This window comes from Tachypleus tridentatus, chromosome 2, assembly GCF_004210375.1.
Source record: "Tachypleus tridentatus isolate NWPU-2018 chromosome 2, ASM421037v1, whole genome shotgun sequence".
In the NCBI taxonomy this organism is placed as follows: Eukaryota; Metazoa; Arthropoda; class Merostomata; order Xiphosura; family Limulidae; genus Tachypleus; species Tachypleus tridentatus.
In genome coordinates this window covers 65,530,217-65,555,370 of record NC_134826.1, presented here as the reverse complement: position 1 = coordinate 65,555,370, position 25,154 = coordinate 65,530,217, and the positions used below count along the sequence as shown (strand labels likewise).

The following is a 25,154-nucleotide window of genomic DNA, read 5'->3' as shown; positions in this document are numbered from 1 at the left end:
GTTATGTTTCCTATACTGAAAATGTATTTCATATAACTAGTCTCATTTAGTGCTGCCTTTTATGTGAAAAAAAAAGAAAGAAAAACATGCCACAAGCCTTTTCCCTCCCTTCCTTTGGAAATGACTCATTTTAATGTCTCTCATGCAAATTATCATGGATAATCCTCCACAAAGGAAAGTGCTATACACTCATTATACGTGCAACTTCCTCTATTCAGTTCTATCAAATTACTGTTTTGAGTTTTAGTGTAGAATTGAAGCACTCATTTTGAGTGGAGAGGAAGTACATTTTATGTATAGAAAAACTAACTTCTAATATGGTACATTAGCTGTACTTATATAATCAGATAGAATCACACACTGAATTGGTGCAAGGGAAGAAAAGAAGCACCCTTTGAAAGAGTACAAAGGACACACCTTGAGTCTAAAGAATTAGATATGATGTGGGACACTACACTATTTCTAAACCAGCCATACTCTTCACCAATCTGGGAAATGTGTTGTATATTCTGGTAGACAAAAACTGAGAAGTAAATCCAATTAGTATTGGGGAAAAATTGAAGTGTCCCCAGACACAAAGTGGCTAGGGCATGATGGACTGTACTTGACAAGTCCACTACATCCAAAATCTATGCTGCTGGAAACTGACACAGATAGAGAGGGTGGGTGTAGAATGAGGATCATACCATCTTCACCTAAAATTAATGAAACCAGAAGGGATATCAAACATCTGACTCCTGAAGAGAGCGTATGTTAAGAATAGAAAATGGTATATCAACATAGAAAACCTGATGTCCTAGATTGAAAAAATGTGTATGAGAGAGAAATTGACCAGAACCAACCTAAGACAAATAACATCCTCAGAATAAGCTACACGAAAGACAGTTGAAGGGAAAGAACCAGAACAATCCCAAGTTCCTCCACCATGCTGTATCAAGACAATTGTAGGATGTAGGCACCCACTGTTTGTAGGCCATATAAGTTAAACCAAAAATTAACTTTTAAGGAAAATTTTCATGGACCTATAGTTTTCGTAGGCCCTAGGCACTGTGCATAATAAATAATTCAGCCCTGCCTCCACAATACAGATAAAGTATAATTGAAGGAGGAAGTCAAACATCCATACTACAATGTGCAAAAACTTATGTTTTTTGCTTTCACTCTATATCCAAAATCCAGCCAATGGGAACTGACTTTCATATCGGACCAGGATGAAGAAACCCAACCAAACAAGTGAACTGCAATTTGAGGTCTCACTCCTTTGGTCTATATATATATGATGTCATCTACACCAGCAGAAAACCACTTCCCTACTCTGCACTGAATTGTATTTTTGTAGATATTTTATGCCATTAAACAATTCAGGATAATGCCCCACATTCCACTACCATAGTGACTTGGAATTAAAAATTGATAAGGACACCCAACTCCACTAGAAAAAAAGGGAGTGTGATACGTGGTGGAAAGTTTGGAAATATGTCAACACCTCAGATAGTGAAATAGGTGACCATGAAACTATTTTTTAAAGTAGACCAAGCTGATTTATTCAATATAAGGCATGGCAGGATAGGCAGCTATCACATTCTGTTTTACTCCTGTAGTCCATGATTGGTACAGTCTGGGATGGGTGTACTTGTGAAGCAATTTTGTTGCAAAGTTAATCCTCAAGCAACCTTGTTGAATACCTCATCTCAACAGTGTAAACTGAATGGCCATGAAATATATTTAGGTGTGTATACATGGCAGAAAAGTGTGCATTTTAAGGTTAAAGAATACTTGATCAGGCAACACTTGCCATGGAGTGTGATCCAAACAGAGAATTACAATGAGAATGGAAATAGGGCCTCTGAAAATGTAGAAAAAGATGAAATATAACTTATCCAGGCTTGTTGTCACATGGAAGTCTAAAGAATAGTCACAGGTGGAAGACAACATCCTGAAGAGGAAGTAGAAAGCCTATGCAAATAATGAGAGAGAAACATATTACATGTAGTCCATATGCCTAAGAATTTCCTCCAACAGATGATGAAGATGAGATGCCAGAGAAAAGGTAAGATGCCTAATTTGATGAGAAGACACCTGGAGCAATGTATGGGAGGATAAAGAAACATAGGAATAAAACAATCAAATCAAAAGTTGAACCTATATGGTGGAAGGAGAAAAATCACAAACAGAAGATGGTTTCCAAGGGATAAATAGGTGGAAATAGAAATCATGAATGGAAGCTTTGCAATATAACAATGAAGAGCACATACAGGACACAGAAGGCCAGGAAATGGAAGGAAGGGAAATTGGAGTAACCATATCTAGCAGCCAAGATTTTATGGAGGAAAGAATAATCTGGATAAATAAAATATGTTAAATGATAAAGAGTATATGAAACATTAATGGCAAATAAATCAGACTTCCAACATCCATAAGCCAATAGGAGAAAGAACATCCACCAAGGGGAGAAACAATTTCATTATAAAACAAAAAAAGGAGACTGAGAAATTGATTAAAAGACTATGACAGATAGCTAGTCTTCAGTTTTAATGACAACAACAAACAGCTGGAATAAAGTGTGAGAGAGATGATTTCCAGATTCAATGTTCTGTTGGACAGAAGGTCTTGAACTACCTCCGACAGAAGCTGGCTGTTAATGGGATCCTGAGGAAGAAGGAAAGAAATGGATATCTGCAACAAAAAAGAGGAAGGTAAAGGAAGCATAGGACATGTCCAAATAATCCACCAATCTGTGATGAAACATTGCCAATGGGGAAGAAACTCACACAACAGAGCTCCCATCCAGTTATCAACTGGTACTGTTGACATTATGATGATCTACACTGAAAAAAACACCTGGAAAGAGGAACAAGTAAAAGCTGGGAACCACTAGGATGGGAAACAGGAATAGAGGCTTGTCTTGATTCCAACTGTGGCAAATGAGCTACCAAAAAGGAAAGGGTAGAGTGTTGATGCAGGTGTTTCCAGCATGCAATTCCAAAGTGTCTGGAATATGTTTAAAAATATACTAAGAAACAGAGCTGCACATGATTCCCCAAGTGGGCAGCAAATAAATCTGACAGAAGGCTGCATTTTGACCCAGTATGTTTCAACAACAGAAAAATTATGTATGCAAGGTGAGAGTAGAGAATGAAAAATGAGTTATCTTAGAAGTAGCAAAGGAGAGGCTGTTCCTCAAAAAACCTCAGGAATTTGGCACAGAGTATCTGAAAGTAAATGTATGGTAGATAAATACCACAAAAGTAAAGATAAGACAGAGGCATGGGTTAAAAGCACTGGAAATCAGGGAGTACTCCCAAACTGGCAAAATAGATTCCAACACCTGTGAGTCTTAAAACGGATAGGCTACTTGATGGTTCGTCAAACAAACTATCCACAGCACATAGGAAGCAAGACATGCTGGAACTCTCAACCAATTATGAAGTAAAATGCTTTGTATGAACCCTAATATCCAAAGTAAGTGGGAAAACTAAATAAGGTAAAGAAGAACTAAGAACTATCATACAACAAAAAAGGATGAGGATTGTAGGAAATCATAAAAAGGGTTAAAACATCACATACCTGAGAAATCATACCTAAATATGCAATATTAGACCAAGCTGACTCTGCAGGAGGTGTATAGGGAAACATGAGAAAATCCTGTGGTGGAGAAAGGCTATAAAAATCTTTCTCAGAATGAACAGGTTCAGATTGTACATGAGGTGAATAACTTCAAGAGAAAGTGGCTGACTCATATATGTTGTTTTGTTGTTGTTGTTTTTGAATTAAGCACAAAGCTCCTCAATGGGCTATCTGTGCTCTGCCCATCACGGGTATCTAAACCCGGTTTTTAGCGTTGTAAGTCCGCAGACATACCGCTGAGCCACTGGGGGGCATTTTTAATTGCCAAAGTTAACATTGTTTACATTTCAAGCTTTTTTCTTAGATCCAAGTCAACCAGGAACGAAGGAAGAAACATACGTTCCTTCTCCAAAGAAAAGTAAGTTATGCTACATATAAGATTACGTAAAACGTACCTTTAACGTGAGACAATATATGTGAAAAGGTTGGTGACAAAATGTCGTGATGGAAAAATATTACTGTGACGATGTTTGTGTTGCCCCGTGTTGTTCTTTCTTCCCATTAAGTTTCTTCAATCCCTTATTCATGAAGGTAAAAAATGTAGTAATGTGTGAAGATCCAATCTCTTATACTATTCCAGTACATTGTGGACATTATTTTCTATTCTAAATAATAAATCTCTTACCATTTCACCACTCATAGCAACTTAGGTAAAACACGATTCACCAAACCACGTCTATCATTCACACTAATTCACTGTTCACAGTTTGAGCTTTTCTGTTGTCTAAAGTAAGTTTTTGGACCAGTAATTGTATGCCATAAGTATTTTCTTCCTCCTTGTATTGTTGTATTATTTAAACCTTAACTATTTTAGAAAAACTGGTTGACTAGAGCAGAATTTTAGATTTGTTTACAACAAAAAGACCGTCCATGCACTTTCCCTTTGAATTGTTACCGATACTTTTCCAATATATTCTCTTTCGTTTGTAGTTCATTTAGACACTAATTACAGATTTCTTTGAATAGTGAAACATATAAATAGTATTCAGTTTACAAATTGCTAGTAAGTCAGTGTCGACAATCATACATCCTCGGAAGTCTGAGAACTCGTTACTTTTGCCTTTAGTCTTGTTACGAATATATATAGCTGCTGTAATGGTGGTCAGTCTCGTGACGCATCAAATGATCATCCTGAGTGGATATGAAAACACAGTCAGTGTATTTGGTTGTCATAAGATATGATAAGTAAATACCTTTACTTGGATTATCAAGGAAGAAAGTAAATCTAAAGTGATACTTCACACTTCTTTACCCGTACTGTTTTTTCTTTTTCATATGCATTAAACTCATACGTGTTTGAATAAAGAGTGGAACTTCTTCGATTCCAGTAACTCAGAACGCTGTGGTTATCTTGTTATTTTCACTGTAAGTATACCAAATGAAACGTAGCCTCCTCCAATACTATCATATAACAAAAACAAATTGCACTTGACTAACTTTCTTTTTAACTTATATTTTTCCATTACAGCACCATCCATGTTAGAACATCCGATTCCATTGGTAACTGCTGCAGTAGGAATACCACTTTTGTTAATTTCTTTAAGGCAAGAACAAAACAGTATTTTTTTATGTTTTGTTGAATATATCTTAATATAATTTCTATGTTACTAGTAGTTGAACCATCTGTGTATATACTTAATAATGAATTTAAAGGGGCTGAGAAATAAAAAGAATATCAGTTACTTTCTCTTAATTAGAATGATAAATAATCAAAAGGTTACAAACGCTTGCATTAATAAGAAATATATAAGGGGAAATTAGCATCATTAGTTTACACTAAAGTGTATTTTAAGTGTGGAGATTCACTTAAAGCTTAAATTGTGGATCACTTTTTACAATATTACAAGTTCTTCTGATGAAAAACATTCCTTGTATGTTATTGTTCAACCTGTTTTTTTATATGTAAATACAATAAGGTACTGTGCATGTCAGTCGAAATACTTGAAATTGAAACGTGTAAAATATGGGTAATCTAAACTATTACAATTAGAGTACTTGAGATAAATATAAAAGGCATTTTCATTCAAAAAAGTTCTTTAACTAATTAATGATTTCCAGTTTATTTCAATATGGTCTTAAAATTGAAATTTATCAGCGAGTATAATAACTACCAAATTATCCCTCTTAAGCTATAACATTTTATTCCTGTTTACATTTGTTAACTTTATTTTAAAGAGATGCAACAGGGGTCTATTTGCCATGTCCACCGTGGGGAACTGAACCCGCCTATTTTAGTGTTATATGTTCATATACTTACTGACGTTCCACTGGGAGAGAACGTATCTGTGGCTGTCGTTGTTAAATATTATTATTTCTAGATTATAATTATATTCCATTTCTAATTGACATAACACTGATGTACAAATAAGAGTCAAATTAAATCATATATGTTATTTATTAGCGCTTTTCTTTTGTAGTGTCATTATTTGGAAGTGCAATTGTTGTGGATGTAAAACAGTAAAATCAGTGAACACAGAAGACCATGCAAATAAAGATGACAGAAAAAAAATTAAATATTCACTTATAGCACAAAAAGATGAAGATCAGTCTGTTAATAGAAACGAGAAAAGAAAATGTAAAAGTGTAAAAGAGAAGAGGGCAAAAAAAGTTCGGAATTTTCATCTTCCTGAAGTAAATATTGTGATAACGGGAAATGTCATCATATTTCACTCTTTCATACCGAGTGTCTGGGACTTACAATGTTAGAAACCGGCTATCGATAGCCGTGGTGGGTAGAGCACAAATAGACGAACATAACAAGAATGTAATCTACCTTCAGTCACATATATTTACTTACTTTCTATACATTTTTATGCTGGTGTTTTGCGTGAAGTTTAGACACTGTTATAAATATAACGTATTAAGGCTATAAACTTTACACTCTAATCTTCCACCTTGTAAGAAACGTTTCAATTTAATGGTGCGGTATCGATTTTTAGAAGGAAATTGCAGTCGGTTTAAATGGATACTTGATAACTAGCTTCTAGAGACGTTGTGTGTAGATATATACATATAATACAGGCTTCTTCTTTATCATTGCAGCCATCTCCAAACATTTTCGAAATTGTTGTACTCCATTGACTCTGTTTATGAGTCATGTGTTTTCACAGTTATTGCGCTATTGACGCAGTTACGGATGAATCTTAACTTGGTATAGGTATACAACAACAACTTTATGCCATGTCGCTTAGCAACAAAAGTATAACCTGATATTCTTGTTAATCTATGTACTCAAAGTATAAAGTGAAATGTATGAACAACAAAATTGTAAAAATTACATAGTTTCTACTGTGTTAACATTTGGGAAGATATATGAAAGATGCTTCTAATATGGCCATTTTAAAACGGTTCCACTTGGATAGAAGCTGTTTCAAATTATGGTTCTAAGCCCGCTACGGGGAAAGGTATCAGTATTTTATCTCATGGTTTTCATTGATCTGGTCACATATAAGGGAGACAATTCTTCATGTAGTTAGATAACTTTTCTTTAGTTATGAATTTACGTAAATTCCGTCCAGGGGACAAGTACTTGCGCTAGTATATAATAATATTTTCTTCATTACTATTCAAGCCGTCTCCAAACCTTTAATAAATGTTTATTCTATAGGTTTGTACTGCATGACTCTGTTTATGAGTCATTACCTCGTAAAGTTGGCTCTCACTCATTCCATTTAGTAGTAGAAAGACATATACACGTATGATGTATAATGTGAGGACTTCCATCCTTCATATACTACAATTGCTAATTTAGTAGTGCAAGACTAGAGGGAAGGCAGCTAGTCATCACCACCCACCGCCAACTCTTGAGCTATTCTTTTGCCAACGAACAGTGGGATTGACCGTCACATTATAATGTTCCCACGGCTGAAAGGGCGAGCATGTTCGGTGTGACGGGGATTCGAAACCACGAACTTCGGATTACGAGCCGAGCGCCTTAACCACCTGGCCATGCCGGGACATTTATATTTGCTTATTTTCTTTTGCTGTCTAACAAACCGGCATTAGCCAAATTTTCTTTGCTTGGATAACTGTATAACTTTGATGTATCTTATCTGATGTTCAAACACTTCTTTCGTCATGTCAAAATTTTAAACAGCAGAAATTCTCTAACAAGTTTACATTTATGCTAGCTAGAAACTTTCTAATTAAAAACAATGGACTCATTTACGCACCACACAGAGTTAAAAATGTATTTTATTTTACTTTTTATAAAGCATCATTATTATCGTGTTTGTATTCTTCTTGCGCTTTTGTTCAAATCGATATTGATGAATTTCGCAGCGCCATCACGATGTTAAACTGCTTCCAAACAAATATTAAAATATTCGAATTTTAAATACAAAGGCACACATAGATTAAGGACATCTGGTGGAGCCCAGTAATACGACCGAATATTTATCGCTCTAATAGTCTGGTGTTAATGCTCTTGGTGAGCAGACACAGATAGTTCGTTTTGAAGTTTTTTGATAAAAAAGAACAACAAAAACAACGTAGAGTGAAATTCTCGATAATTGCAGCAACTAAATTAAAATATACATCACGCAATTTATCAGTCTCAATTTTTTTATTTCAATTTCTTTTTTAGTTTGATTATTTTTGAAATTCTCAAATTTCTAATGACGCTTGTTAGTAATTGTTTACATTTTGTTTTGTTTAGTACTAGAGAAATATGGTACTTTCTACAGAGTTTTTCCCCGAAGTAAAGTTGTAAATATTTCGATATGCATAAGATAAACATTCCCTTCCCTTTTTACTTATTAGAAATCAATTTATAGAGTCAATTAGTTTGCTCAAAATTTGGATATTTCAATAAAAGTGTTTTTCGAAAACGTATTTTAATTGATATCCACTAAATTGATATAGCCCAGTTATCGGTAGTTTCATTGCATTAATTTCCAAGAGGTAAATTTCTATATAATAATAACTAACATCAACCTATCCTGATTCTTGTTATTTTAGAAAGAAACAAAGGCGAATGTTTTACCAATAGGAAGGACATCCAAAATAGTAATGCCTCAAATAAAATAACAAACATTATCACGAGTCTTGAAGGATCACACAAAATATTTTATACCAACATAGCCTCATAAATATCAACCAATAATCTCATATATATCAGAAGCTCTGTTAACTGAAAGGAAGAAGATACCTTCACAATGCAGACGTTACAACACATTTAAGAAATATAAATCAATGAGACCACCTTACTTCAAAGAACTGCGTGATTTGTTTCACGAAAGGAAATCATCAGAATCAGAGTGTTCCGAAGACTAGAGTACATAGAAAAATTGAGAAAAGTAAGCTCCTGAAACATATTTAGATTCACAAGAATTTTTTGACCAGTGTTTAACTGAACTAGAAAGCCAGATGCAAGACAACAATAGAAGAACTTCTTTGGTCGTACGATTTTCTTCACTAATAAGAGAGTGGAACTCGATTTATGTTTTCTTGTCCCGAATTTTCACAAACTTCACATCGATGAAAAAATTAAAATAAAATCTGTGTAAATAGAAAATAAAAAGTTATAGAGTATATAACAATTGCCTGTTTTATCGCGTTAAAAATCCATGTTTGTTTCAAAGAAAATGATTATTTATTACAGAAGCTTTATAAATTATAACTTTACTGTAGATACACAAGCTGGGGAAAGAATGATTTCAAATTAGTAATTAATATTTTTTGGATATACAAAACTGTTTAGTTTAAGAGTTATTATTCAATTTATTTAGTGAGTTAATATTTAATGATTTAAAAAATCATAGCATTAGTGTTGAAAGTGATTATTTAAGTTTGGTTGTATAACGTGGCAAACAAACAAACTTACCACGTTACAGAACCAAACTTAAATAATCACTTTCAACACTCTTGCTATGATTTTTTGATAGCCCTCGAGTAGCTTTGTTCTAGCCGTCCCTAATTTAGTAGTGTAAGACTAGAGGGAAGGCAGCTAGTCATCACCACCCACCGCCAACTCTTGGGCTACTCTTTTACCAACGAATAGTGGGATTGACCGTGCTTTATAACGCCCCATGGTTGAAAGGGCGAGCATGTTTGGCGCGACGGAGATGCGAACCCGCGACCCTCAGATTACGAGTCGCACACCTAAACACGCTTGGCCATGCCGGGTCCAACGTGGTAAGAGTCATACATTGTGTGAGTCAATTATTGACGCCAAGTTACTGTATTTTTGATGTTTCCTCAAGTTTGTATTGTTACACTCAAACGTCACTGCGTTTGAGGCCTCAATGAACACTTTATAAATATATGGGCTACCAACCAACTGTGAGCTAGATTGAGAAAAGTTGTTCTTTTCTCAGAAAATTAGTCAATGAGAGAAAACGTGAAGTTAGCTGGTGTGAAAATAATTAACCATATCGAGCAATATGATAAAGTTAGTTTCAAAGTTTAATAAATATAATAATTTGTATTGTAAAAGGGGGATCTATATTAATTGAACCATTCTCTGTGGATTTTGATGAGAAGTAGACAATTTTTCAAAGTTATGATACAACTGTTGTAACCCATGGGGTACTTACTAAGTGAATAATTTACTAATAGTAGTGTGAGTAAAAGTAACTACTGTGAGAAAAACAGTTTATATTGTCAATTATATTCTAAAGTAATTGAATCAGCCTAAGTGGATATTTGAAAATAAAGATTAATTATTTAGAGTTTTGGATACAACTGTGATATTTCATGGTGTAACTAATTTTGTACATACGTTTGTCTTATTTTGAAGAGATTATTATTTAAAACAAAAACTGGTAGTTGACTAGAAACAAGAGTCTACCAAAGGTTACATGGGGTTAAAAGACAAATGGGTAAAGAAATGTTATATTTGTTATAAAATATGTAACGTTGCGAAGGAATGGAAGTCCATTACTAACAAGCAACAGCAGAAATCTCAGTATAAAGCTACTATAGCAACTTCTATAGATGGTGTTGTTAAAAAACTAGAAAAGTTTGACTGTCAGTATAGATACTGCTGCCAAAAGAAACAGAATCAATAAAAGACGCCAGATTTACTATGAGAAGGAAGTTCCATTTCCATGGTTAATCAGTACACGACTAATAATCGACTTAAGTTAACAAATGGATCAATAGTGCCAATAGCGATTGAAGCATGTTACAGATATTCAGAAGTACCAACAAATCACAACATGCCAGTAAGTGAAGAATATGTTGGGGACAAAAGAGTGAAGTGCCTACAAGACATTGTTTGCAGTAGTGAGAACCAGTCTACTATATTATGACCAAATGAGAGGCAAACTACACATGTGAGTGTGTGGGTGTACTTATTGATGGGACAATGAGAAAGTGTCCCATAAGAAAATAAAGATAAATGCACTATATTATGTGGGAGACCTGGAGACAACAGTATAAAACATCCATATTTGACCAAATTGTTTAAAACATACCAGCTAGTGGAAACTCAGATACCAGACCGAAAGAAGATTGATAAACCATTGGTGGTCACCACTAGTGGTCAAGAAAAGAAGAGCAAGCAAGACATCAAGACCTTACAAGTGTCAAAAAGGGGACATCCTGAATGTAGGTTTGTAGGAACTAAAGGAATCATGAAAGAAAGTCCCTCCATTGCAGAAACCCTGGGACAATGCCTGGGAGAAAATTTAACAGAAGACAAAGGAGATGGTACCAACAGAATAGAGAAACAAAAGGGAGTGCTATATCAGACCTGTCAAAGACTATATGTATGAAAACATATATATATATATATATATATATATATAAACGAAGAAGCATTGGCAGTCACCAATGGAACTCAAGAAAATAAGAGCAAACATTATACGAAAATCTTACAAATGTCAAAAGGTGATATCACGAATGTAGGTTTGCAGGAATTGAAGGAAGCGTAAAAGAAACAATTTTCACTGCACAATCTCTGTGACAATTTCTGGGAAAAAATCGAGCAGAAGACAAATGGGTAGAGCACTTATAGAGCAGAGTATTAGAAGGAATTGCTGTACCAAATCTAACAGAGAAATTATACTGGGGAAGTGTAGCAAATCATTACAACAGAATACAGAACTCAAATGGTGAAACTAATTCACGAGTTGACTGTGCAAGGACACCTAAGAGCAAAGAAGATAGCAAACAGATCCACCAGTTATCTCCATTGCCCAGGAATCATTAGAGATGTGAGCAGATCTTGCTGGCCATGTACTATCTGCCAAAGGACAATACCAGGAGGGAGGGTGGTTGAGGTGTTACTGAGGGAGAGTCATTAATTAAAGATTAATTAATAATGTGATTAATATATGGTGAAGTGCAAATTCTTAATTAATATCTAAGTAATACTTTATTTAATTAAATATTAATAAATTAATTAGGTGATGGATATGTATGTGATATGCAAAATTATGAGGATGTTATCAGGCAGCATAATATGATCATGTCACTAATGTCAGAGGGCGAACTGCTACAAGTGATGCCATCACCACAAGACGATGTGTCAACATTGATCTTTTCATATTATAACATTAGATTTATAGTTTTCGCTTTTAGAGTCACTTTAAAAGTATCTTCTGATTGAAAATAACAACACACTATGATTTTAGTAAATGTAGTTTTACTCTATTGTAAAATAAGACTTCAGATATATGGCATATTTTACATTTTTAAATACGTTATTTTTTTTTTTACTTATATAAAACTCCAATATGTTTTATGCAGGTATATGTTAATATGTGTTACTTAAACAATGACTCAATGACTTTCACTTCTATATTTCTGTGGACTTATAATGCTAGAAAATAAGTTAAGGTAAGCGTGATGGGCAGCCACAGATAGCCCATTGTGTATTTGTGTAGCTAACTTTAAACTGTCAGTTTTAACCTCCACTCACCAGTCTCACATGAAGAAATTCAAGAACAATAAAATAATCAAAATCAATTGAAATTAGGGAGAGCAAGATGTGGGTGTTCGAGCCCATGACGTCCCACACCTATATTACCCTTCACTATCAGCAAAAATTGTGGGAAAGTGACTGCTCTCCAAAGTAAATAAAAATAAATCAAAATAGTAACATATCACAACATACTGTTATTTATAAATACTTTGAGTTAGTAATTGACTATTGTCGAGAAACTTTGTAGTTAAGCACAAAACTACACAACGCGCTCTGACCATTATATGTATCGAAACCTGCTTTATAGCGTTGTAAATTCTGCAGACATACCACTGTGCTGCTAGGGAACGTGAGTCGAAAAACAAGTAACTTTTTCTGGATGCACACAGTGAAACTATTAATCATTTTCCGCAATATTTGTTGATGTTTAAAGTATATGATTACTTTTCGATGCTCAATGTATACAATTATTATAGTTTCAATGTTGATGATACAATAGAACTACAGTTCTTTTCAAATCAGACCGTTGATTCCTTGCACCATTCGTTACATTAATTAAACGAGTTAAACTGTATTGAGTTTGGGAACTCGCAACAATCAAATCAATTAATGAATCGGCGCATTGAGGTAGCAAGGTAGCTATAGAAGTAATTAAGATAAAGGAGACACTTGATTGGTGCGTTAAGGTCTTTGTAAATCATGACAGGATCTTAGAGTTCCACGGCGAGAGTGAATATTTTATACTAGTTATAAAAACACACAAAAATGAAATATTTATTTTTGATAGTCAAGGTCTTCGTATTATTTGCACCAACAGCAACACATTAATGCCACTTAGTTAAAGGTTTAAATTGCTCATACTCGGTGATGAAGTGAGTAATTATCTAGTCTCCTGGAAACCAGTCTCTCACGTGAGGTTCTAAAAGTAGTAAATGCTTAGAACTGAATCATGTAATAATGCCAACTGGTTTTGTTGCACTTGGTTGAACAAGGTACAAGAATGACCTTTTAGAATAACGTGGCTGCTGCATGTAACACAATCATATTCCTGTCACACCCTTGTGCAAATTAATTGAAACAAATAGTAATTTTACAATATTTTCAGCATGGCGGCCGGTGTAGGCTTGCTGGACCCGCTGATTTCCTTTAATAGTCATTTTTTCACACAGACGGCGTAATTAGCTGTGTTTTGCAGTACGGTCGATCTGTTTTTGGGATATATGACGAAATTTTGAGGAATATTACGCCATTCGAAATTGCGTTAGAGTTTCCTCAAAAATGAGGCTATTTGTTTTACTGCTAATCAGTTGTCTTTCAATCGTCATACACAATGGACGTGACCAGTGGTGGGATTCAAAAATTTTAAGAAGGGGTTCTCTCAAGGGAAGGCCTCAATAATAACGGGTTCTCTTACTTTTCCGGAAGTCTATACTGATACATCATTTGAAAAGGAAAATAATGGAAAAAGTGCTTTAAAATCTTTCATTTATTTCATTTTAAAAATTTCCAAATAGTCAATTGATTGTCATCATATTTGTCCGTTTTTTTCTATTTCACTCTATTATCATCTGCACTGTGATTATTGCGAAGCCATGTTTTAACAAAAGGAGTAGCATCCCATAAATCGAAAGGAAGGCCAATAAGATTAATCGTCAATAGGTTTCTGATATTTTCTACTGTGAGGCGGCTTCTTTTATCTGAGTATATAATATTCATTCTTGAAAACCCTCTTTCTGCCTCTGCAGAACTGATGGCAATCGTATTCATAATGGTTTTCGCCTTTTTTGTATACTCTCAGGAATTACAGGATTATTAAAATCTTTCAGGACATTTTCCACATAATCACGAAAATCATTAATGGGAATGTTGTGATGAAATATTTTACAGAAGCCATTCAACTTTTCTTCCGCAGCTTTCCATGGGACAACAATTTCCTGAATATTCCAAGTATTTGGTTCCAGCAAGTTCAGCAATTCATGAAGTTTGTTGTCAGCTTCCCGGTCATTGTTCTTGGATATTAAATGATCGCAGTCCATCAGCCTTTTTTTCATATTTTCGATTATTACATCAAGTAAATTGTTACGAGGAAGTCTAACAAATCTATTATTTTTGATAAAATGGATATCCTTAAATTCATCAGAAGAAATTCTATCGTCGATTTCTTTTTCAAATGTTCCAATACCTTATTTCAGTATTTCAAAAGCCTTAATAGATCTCTTTATCAGTTTCTCAGCTCTTGACAAGGTTAAACATCTAGCTTGAAGGGCATCAGAAAGTAAAGAAATTTCTGTCAGTATATCTATCATCAGTGCCAAGTTATGAAAGAAATATGTATTGCCAAGACGCGCAGCCATTCCTGAAAATTTCGTGTCACTAGAGAAATATCTGTACAATGCTGGATAAACACGCCATACAGCAAGTGCAGATCTCAAACTGCAAGCAGTCCATCTTGGTCCCAAAACTCTTCCTATCTTCAGAATTTGATGGCCAAGTTCTTCTGAAATTTTGAAAAGGTCCATTTGGTTTTTTGTTTGATTGGTGAAAGATTGTGTAGATTTTATCCATGAATATTTTGAAGTGATTCACTTGTTCTACTTCTCTGACAGAATCATCCAAAATAAGTTGTAATCGATGATTTAGGCAATGCCAAATGATAATATTGGGGAAATTGCTTTTAAATCGAGCGCCCACTCAGAATTACGGCCAAGCATTACGCTTGCCCCATCTGAACAGAAAGCAATCAAATTAGTTTTCAAATATTCATTATCGAATCCGGCACGGTGCAAACTGTTCAACAATGACGTGTATATTGTTTCTGCTCCTCGTCCATTCAATTCGACCAAATCCAAAAAAATAGTTGGAGATATATAGCAGTCTTCAATCTTTAAGAAAGTAACGAGTACGGGCTTACTGGATATGGTTGAACTTTCATCAATGATGACACAGATCTTTAATTTCTGTTCAATAATTTTTGTGAATACCTCTTTCCTTATCTCATTTGCAATGTGATCTGTTATTTTCACAGCAGTTTTCGAGAATGGAGTCCAATACCCAAATCTACTCCATTTTTCATTTGAAGCTGAATCTCATCTTTGACATCAGAAAAGGGACGATTTCTTTTGCTAGACTGTAGATTGTATTAAAACTCTATTAGTAGAATCCACATACTTGCTGTTCAATTTGTCAATGCATTTCTCAATCGAATTATTAGCACGATCTTTTCGGTGCGTAATACAAATGCTGTGAACTTTTGATGAAAAGTGTTTATTCATCTTCTTTCTTAGGGAAGCTTGTTGAATTTTTTTATCTCTTCCAGAAGGTTGAACACTGCAAGTGACCCATTCTTGTGACATGTGAATTCCTTCATGTTCACTAATTTAAAATAAAATTTGGAACATATATCACATCCAACATTTTACTACGAACAATCAACCCATCGTACTTTTCCTTGAAGTTCATATACTGTTCTATACTCCAGCAATCTGGAAGATCGAGTGTTTCAACTTCTTCACATTTACCTTCAGCGACATTCGCAGTACAACTTTCATTAGAATAATGCCGTAAAATTAACTTTGTTTCATCGTCATTTGCATCTTGCTTTAAAGGTTCGGTTCTAGGAACTTTACGAAAAAGCTATCCATATCCTTTTGTCTCTTCATTTTAGGGTCCGACGTCCGAGCACTGAAATGAAAAGTATTTTTAAGACCTTCACTATAAAACTTATGTAAGGTCTTTATGTTAAATTACTTTCTTTTACAGAGTGAGGCGTAAATATTGAAACATAATTTAAAACTAAATTAGACTGATAGTTAAACAATACAGTTATAAATGGAATTAGACACAGAAAAAGTTGAAAAGAAAATAATAAATTACCTTTCTTTGTTCCGAAATAAAAGATGTGCTACAGCTGAGTGAAACTGTAGTTTATAATTCCCGCCTTAGGACAATTTAATTGAATTTAATTGGGTTGAACTAATTAATTGAACTTTACGTATGGATTGAAAACACAATTTAAATAGAAATTCACTTACTTTATGATGCTTCCACGAAAAGTATTCGAGAATAAATGAGTCAAATTTCAAGGGACTTGATTATATACAAATGAAACGAGAAATCAATCATAGTTAGACCCTTCGTCCGTTAAAGTAAATACTGTTTCAAAGATGGCTAAAGACACGTCGAACATCGACTAACAACAGAAGCATTCTATTCGATTCCACGTCACACTAGCTGAATTGTGATTTGCCAGCCATCAGTCAGACAGCTAGCTGCGCGCATTCCGAAAAAGCATTATGACGAGATGAATAAGCTGACAAAGTTGAGTGCTGAGCATAGATAATAGATAATGTAGATAGCCAGACTGACTTCCGCGTTGTGACCAAAATTCTATTGAGAAAGTTGATGATGGGGAAAATCGATAGAGTAAGTAACGCTTGCCACAAGCGGCTGCAACCGACATGTGTCTGCCCATGTGTTTCCTTCGTACTTACAAGTAAATCACTTGAATGTAGAATTCATTCTGTGGTCTTCACGTCATTCGTGCATCATCTGCGTCGTCTCCACTCTTATTTTTTATTGATTGAATAGAATGGCTAATGTAAATTCTGAACGAACCTCGAGGACAAATCGAAGAACGTGCAATGCGTTTAACTGCCGAAATTATCGTGTGAAGGGATCAGAAATTTCTTTTCACCGGTTTTCATCAGATCATGAATTACGTACAAAATGGATTTTAGCCACACGGCGGGAAAATTTTAATCCTTCCAAATCGGCTGTCCTCTGTTCGAAATATTTTGAGTCTGACTGCTTTATCGATTCAGATTGTTCTTTTTCAATATTATCGCGAAAAAGACTGCATGGAAACGCCGTTCCCAGCATTTTTGACTTCCCTGACCGTCTTCAGCAACCGCCTATTAAGAAAAGGTGCACCTCAACTTCAGCTGTAGGGATTAAGTCGTATTGGAAATTGCCTCTTGCGTATTTTCTTGTTAACGGAGTTTCTGGTAAATTTTTACATGAAGTTTTGCGAGAAGCAATAAACAAACTTTTTGAGGCTAGAGTGACCTGACCATTGTTTCAATCACACTTGTGACGTTCCCTCCTCAGATTCCCTGCCGGACGTGACTCTTTATTGTTCTCAAGGTCTCTGCGGAGAGCACACCCCTGTTCGCCGGTCAGTGCACAAGGACAAAAGCCTACGTCACCTCCGCAGTTATGGGGTGTTGCGTAGCCCGCGCGCGGTTCACAGTGACCTTGTTCTTTGCCACTCTTTGGTATTCTTCGGTCTTCAGGCCCTTTCAGTGCCTTAATATAGTACGTCTTAATTTATTCAAACTAAGTGCTCTATTTCAGCTCTAAGTATGGAAATGATTAAATCTACTTATTACGTTGATGTGAAGACATGTAGGCCTACTATACGATCTTCTTTAACTTATGAATGGGGCTTAAACGAATGCACGCTTATGATGACTCGTGCATAAGCCGACATGACTGCAGCGCAAGCAAGCGAGTTACTTACTCTATCGATTTTCCCCCGTAGCGGGAATGGTAATAGGAAAACGGTCACACGCGCCGACATGCAAATGAGAGAAGTGTGGCTATCTACTTTATCTATTATCTGTGGTGCTGAGCTCCGGAGACAGTTTCCAGATAAGCCTTCTGTCACCCCACAACATCTGGGGAAAATTTGTCATGGAATGCTTTTCACTCTGAAGAAACTGCAAGCCGCCCCAGCCGACAGAAATCGGCCTGACGTGAAGGCTGAAAGGAAAGACTATGCCCTGTGGTTCATGGAGACGGCACTTCGCGCACCCCGTGTCATCTACATCGACGAGATGGGGTTCAACGTATGGACAATTAAGAAACTGACTGCATTCACTTGACGAACTTTGTCAATAATACGGTCTGTGATTTTCTCATTAAATCTTTCTTGTCGAAATGTGTGATGAAGTGTGACGCAATCAGTTTCCACGACATCAACAATTCGACGGTATAATTGAAGCCATCAACGGGTTCGCTAAGCTCAAAAATTTTTAAGAACGGGTTCGCGCGAACCTCTGCGAACCCCCTGAATCCCACCACTGGACGTGACTCCTAGAAAGCGTACAAAGATTGTAACACTGCACGAGCACACCGGCATGACTTACAGGAAAATCGCGGACGTTGTTGGTGTTAGCCTGTCGACCGTCAGCGGTGTAATCAAGGCCAAGGTGAGTACCGGATCTATCAGTCCGAAACGTAAAGGAAGATGTGGCTGAAAAAGGAAAACAACGCCAAAAGACGACGCGTACGTGGTTAGGGAGTGTGTGAAAGATCAACGGAAAAGAAGTGACGCCATAAAAAGAGATTTGGAGGTCAATGGAATAAAAGCCAGCTCTTCAGCAGTTCGTCGTAGGCTTCTTGATGTCGGTCGAAGGGCAAGGAGACAGTCAAAAAACAACTTCTTATCAACTCAATGAAGAAAAAACGGTATCAATGGGGTCTGAAATACAAGAACTGGACGCAAGAACAGTGGAGGAAGGAGTTATTCAGTGACGAGACTCATTTCTTCGTACAGGGTCAAAGAAGTCTGCATCTTCGCAGATCTCCAGGTGAGAAACTTCGAGAATCTCACATCAATCAGTTCGTAAAACATCCCTTGAAGATGATGTTTTGGGGCTTTTTCAGCTACTGTGGCGTCGGAGGCTTACATATCGTAGAAGGTATAATGCGAGGACCACAACACATCGAAGTTTTGCAGAGAAGAGTCGTTCCAGGATTGAAATAGAGATTTCCAGATGGATCTGGCATTTTTCAGCAAGATCTGGCCCCGTGCCACACATCGAAACTTGTGAATTTTATGACTACAACGCGAATAAAGGTGCTGGACTGGCCTGAAAACTCTCCGGACTTAAATCCTATTGAAAATATTTGGGCGATTTGTAAAGAAAGACTTTGGGCACAAAGCGGATTAATGATCTTCTGAAAAATAAAGTCGGTCATATCATGTATTAATTTGTGAGTAATTTTTGGATTCTCAGAAATAAAACGCAAAAAATTGAAAAAAATCGTAATTTTCCGTCTTGTTTCAATTAATTTGCACAAGGGTGTACATACGTGCAATGTGCAGTCAAGTCCTGGCCTTCTAGTTGACCGAAAACCCATACAAAGGGCTGTCGGACAGTCATTGTGACTGACGTAGATACAAACATACACAAATGTAATACAAGTATTTTCTTTTGGAGAATGAAATTGTCATGAATATTAAGTTATCTGCTGTCTCTACAGATGGGAATTGATCCCCTGATTTTAGAAATTTAAACCCAAAGATATACTGCTGTGTCATCGGAAGACATCATGTATATTAATACAAGAACCACAAGAGATTCGAGAACAGGAATAATTTTTGATACAGATCAAGCAATCCTACCTAAAGCAATAGCCCACAGTTATTATTATATATATATTTAGGCTAGTACTGAAATATAGCATTAATATATAAACTTTTGTTAATTTGTGAACAACTTGAAATTTAATAACCGTGTTTGTCCTTATGTTTTACCATTTTACTGTAAATCAAGAGCAGTAGTTAACTGATATAAAAATGAACTTTTGTTGTGAACTATGAGTGTTGCCTCATTTTAACACATTAATTACATATTTATCATTAACACATTATATTTCCGAAACTGTAAGTATATATAGCAGCCTGTAGGTGGTGCTTGTTTCATGAAAAATGTGATTATTTGGACAGAATCATGCATTAAAATATATTTACTGGTATATGATCTATAAAATATAAATGTAAATGTATCGTAAGGTTACAATTCAAGCGTTGCCCTGTTAAACAATTAGACCTAGATTCTAGGCCTAATGGCCCGACATAACATGATACTTAGAGCGTTCAATTCGTAATATGAGGGGATGGATTCGAATCCCCGTCAAATTAAACATGTTCGTCCTTTTAACTGTGGTGGTGTTATAATGTGACGATTAATCCTAATATTATTTGGTAAAAGACTAGCCCAAGAGTTGGCGATGGGTGGTGAAACCCAGCTGTCTTCTCTAGTCTTAAACTATTAAAGTAGAAACGGCTAGCGTGGATAGCTCTCGTGTAGCTTTGGACGAAATTTCTCCAAACAAACAATAACACTAATACATCTAGTAAACGTTATTGAACAATTTAACAAACAAGTAGTTTCTCTTTATTAATAGAACAATATCTACCCACATAAAATATTTCTAACCTAGTAAAGGTGGTTATATAGAACTTATGTGTGTCCAGTTTAACAGTTTCTGTTCCAGTTCTTTAACTTCGACTGGATTATGAAAACTAATGCGTCTGACTACGTGCACCCAGCCTGATACAAAACAACTAAACTTTGTGTGCTTTCAAAATTAAACACTGAAAATTAGGTAATTTAAAATATCTGGGTGTTATGTGTCGGGTATATCCATAACTGTTTCTATGTCAAAAAGAGTGATGAAACAGCAGCTAAATCTGTGGACATAGCTGACATTTATCCTGTACTGACAGTTCATTTAAATCCTCAGTCAAGGCAGTGAACAAAATGTTTTCCTGCACACAAGAAACGTTACAGAATTCCATTTGCTCCGAAAATAGAAAGTAACTTCCTGGGGTTTAAACCAATCATTACATCTGCCATTGAAGATGATGAAGGTTATGTTTTCATCCCAGTGTGTTTATTTATGTGTATTTGTCAGCAGAATTTGTCATGATCGACTGAATGGATATGGACGAAAATTGGTATACTTTTGGACTATGATCTAACTTAGAAGTGATTGGATTTTGGAGAGTCAGGGTTACAGCCATATCCGTTAACATGAGGATAGATTTTTTATACTATTTTTGCTTTATAACTCAGTCCAAGGCGATAGAATTCTGATGAAGCATGGAGGACATATGTAGAATATTATTCCTCATTGTTTTGTTACACTGGTTTGAGTCTGTTGATAACCACGGACATACGAAGATATTTTCTTATTTTATGAGGGTCGAATTTGATCAATGTGGCAAAACATCTTTCTTAAACTCTCTACAGATGTCGCCACTTGTAACTGGCAAAATTCAAGAGCTATGAAGCTTTTAAAATAAGAAAGTCTGTTAAATCGACTGCTGTTGGCTACTAGAGTTGAAAGATGTACCTTAGTCATCGAAAACTATGTGAAAATCCAAAAGATTTAACGCCGTTTTCGTTACCCCACTTACAAGTCAAATTAAAAAGTTTGGATAACGAAGTGAATAACGAAGCACCTTACGACTGATCACACACCCCCTGAAAAACATTCAAACACAATGACATTTAGAAAACCCTTAAAAAACACGGCTATTCACTAAAACTTCGTACCATTATCAAACCACATGTTAGATAGAGTTCTGATTATATAATTTTATATCGTTATCAATTTACCTGTGTAACATTTGAGTTAGTTTAACTGCTTTAAAAGTAATTATTTAAGGCTGGTTATATCAGCATGAGTAAACCATTATTAGTACGCATGCGTAAGGTATTATGCATTTAACCACTACTAAACTGTATGGCGTTTTACGTATTTACTTTATAATTAACTCACATAACTCTTCTTAGCCTCCGTCATACACCAGTATTGTTCATAATAATATGGAATGTTTACTTTCCGGTACTCTTTATTCAAATTTACAAAGAATGACTAACTAACTTCATTTTAACTTTGTGTATATTAGAAAATCCTATATGTTATATAAAAATGCAAAATTCTTTACGATATAGGGCTTACAGTGGCCTACTGTTTGTTCGGAATCGAATTGTAAAAATGCAGCAAAGAACACACGACAACCTAGTTACAGAAAGACAAAAAAGAAGTAATAACGGCAACTTCGTATTTACAAAATGGTTCAATTGGCTGATCGGTTGGTTGTTTAGCGTGCAACTGCACAATTGATATTGAAATTCGATTTTTAGCATTGTAAGTCTGCTGACTTGTTGAGCCACTGGGATAGAGGGGGGGGGGAAATGATTCGAACACCACTTGTAATGATGGCCCGTTTGATGCTGATTTTAGATACTTTGTGGTAACAAACACGCTAAGTTAGCATTGGATCAAAGAACTCTAGCCTAACAATGGTCTAAATCCACAATTAACCATCAATCAAATAGTTAGACAGTCCGCTTTCTCTATGAATCCAAGTCATAGGCGTAGGAATATGTTTATAAATTGAAAACTTAGTAATAGTATATTTAAACTGGTTGTTGTTTGTTGTTGTTTTGAATTAAGCACAAAGCTACACCATGGGCTATGTGTGCTCTGCCCACCACGGGTATCGAAACCCAGTTTTTAGCGTTGTAAGCCCGCAGACATACCGCTGAGCCACTGGGGGGCATTTAGATTAAAAGAAGATAATAATGTTTGTTCTGTAAATTGGTTTTGATGTAAAACTGAAAAATAAAATTCCTACCGAGGCTGGAAAAAATATAATATTGCAAGAACTGTGATATAGAATTGAGAGAAAATATTGCTACTGAGGCCGTAAAGGGATAATAATGTTGGAATTGTAGTGTAGAACTGCTACACAGAAGATTTTTACTGAAAATGGAAAACATAATATTGTTAAAACTGTAATGTAAAACTGTTTGGTTTGTTGTGAAATTCGCGCAAAGTAACAAGTGTGTTATCTTTGCTAGCTGTCCCTAATGTAGCAGTGGAAGACTAGAGAGAAGGAAGCTAGTTATCACCCTCCATCGTCAACTCTTGGGCTACTCTTTTAACAGTGAATAGTGGGATTGACCATCACATTATATCACCTTAACGACTGAAAAGGTGAGCATGTTCGGTAAACGGGGATTTGAACACGCAACCTTCAAATTGCGAGTCAAACGCCCTAACATACCGAGCCATGTGTTGAACTAAAATACAAGAATGGTACTGAGATTGGAAGCATTGTAGTGAAGCACATGAGATGAAAAATAATATATATATAAATATTATTTGTAATATAAGAATTTTTACGTACAACCAAAGTAAAAAGACACTTCATAAATATATCTTAAAGTGACAACAGCTTTAGGGATAGAATCCAAACACATGTCATTACCTAGGCTGCAGAGAAGCTATTAAATCAGACAAGTAAATGTTCAACAATTATTTTTAGGATATGCAGGAAGGACTTGAGGGTGTACGAAGAAACTAACAATAGTTGCTTGACAGAAATAGATAATATAATTAAAGCAAGAATCTTTGAGTTCATTGAGTTCAACTGCTTTCTATAAGTAACCAGACCTGCTAATGCAGTGCTGGAAAACAATATTGTTATTGTGACTAAATGAGGTTAATTATGTGAGGAATACTGGAGGGTCACGAAGTGTTGCAAAAGCAGCGCAAGATCGTTATGTGTGTTAACTCGTGCCGCTAGAGCTGTTAGAGATGTGCACCGTTGAAATCAATCAATCTTTGACCCATGTTTCGTTGTTACGGTTGCGCGGCCTTTTATAATTAAATGTTTTAAATATTTCAGATTATGAAAGAACTACGTACTTGATGAAGAAACCTTCTTATTTTGTAACAGAATTCTCCTACCGCGTTTACGATCTGCCATAGAACCAGTTTCAAACGCAAAATAAATCTTCATGTTGATATTCCATTCATGCATTATTTTATTGTATCATGTCGAATAAATTGCATTGAATAAAATCCCTTTGAAACTTCGTATAGAAACGACAACTGTCAAAAAATGCTCACCTCAATAGAGGTCTCTTTTTGCGCTCAGTAAAATGACAAGAAACAATCCAGCTGGAAAATCTACACAACGACTTAGCGAACTTGGATGCTCTATGTTGTGCTGCATGCACCCATTGCTTAAAAACCAAAACATTTTTGCCAACTGCGCAACAGTTGAATTGTTTCAACGAGCACCTGCTAGTTATTGTATAAACATCTGTTAGTTAAACATAAACTTAATTTTAAAATAATCGAAGCAAAGATGGTACTTGACCAACATTTAACACCTTATCGTAGACTGATGTAGAGGATGACTTGTAGTGATGAGGAAGAACTGGAACAAAATAACTTTAAAACCAACTAATTCAAAATCTCAGCAATAATTTAAAATATATACAGCAGTTATAAAAAAATTGAAAATTTCGGACATTAAAGTTGTTGACAGTATCATCTCATCTATGTTACGTTCAGTAATGCAAGTTATATCCAGAGTAAGTCGTGGCAACGTCTCTTATCTCCTGTTAAAACAACAAAAACTATTTATTTATGACAATTTATACAGAAAACATACCTAATTTTTACAAAAAGTCTGCTGCGAAAAGTTACATAAGGGATTGAAAATGCTGAGTAATAATTACTTATACACCATGTAATAAATGGTAGAAAATTACAACAAATTCTTATACTTGTAAAACACGTTGAAATATGCTAAATAATTGTAAATGTGTATACGGTCCTGATTAATGAGCGTTTTTCATAATGAATCTTTTCGCCTGTGAAACATAACATTGATCTTTTGTTTAAGTAGATTCAACTTTGTGCATAAATGTAATAGTGCAATGTCGAATGTTTTTTACAGCAATCATTACAAGTAATATTTGTTGACCATATTTGCATGGCATGCTAATTGTTATATTATGACATTTTGTCGAAGAAGAAAATAACAGATGAAAAAATCATGAAA

At 35.3% G+C, this 25,154-nt stretch overlaps 1 protein-coding gene across 10 annotated transcripts in view; it reads right to left on the bottom strand.

Annotated features, from left to right (window-relative positions):
• The window catches only part of LOC143244042 (exocyst complex component 6-like), a 285,728-nt gene that overhangs the window by 21,133 nt on the left and 239,441 nt on the right, over positions 1–25,154 (bottom strand). For 4 of the 10 annotated variants that reach the window (XM_076488029.1, XM_076488028.1, XM_076488024.1 and 1 more), the window contains exon 1: positions 4,253–4,804. The exons of 5 other annotated variants lie outside the window; for them this stretch is intronic. Coding sequence is in view for 1 of the 5 variants with exons in the window: in XM_076488024.1 (XP_076344139.1) it covers positions 4,253–4,267 (15 nt within the window). In the remaining 4 variants the exon portion in view is untranslated. One more of the 10 variants, XM_076488026.1, reaches the window with a different exon arrangement.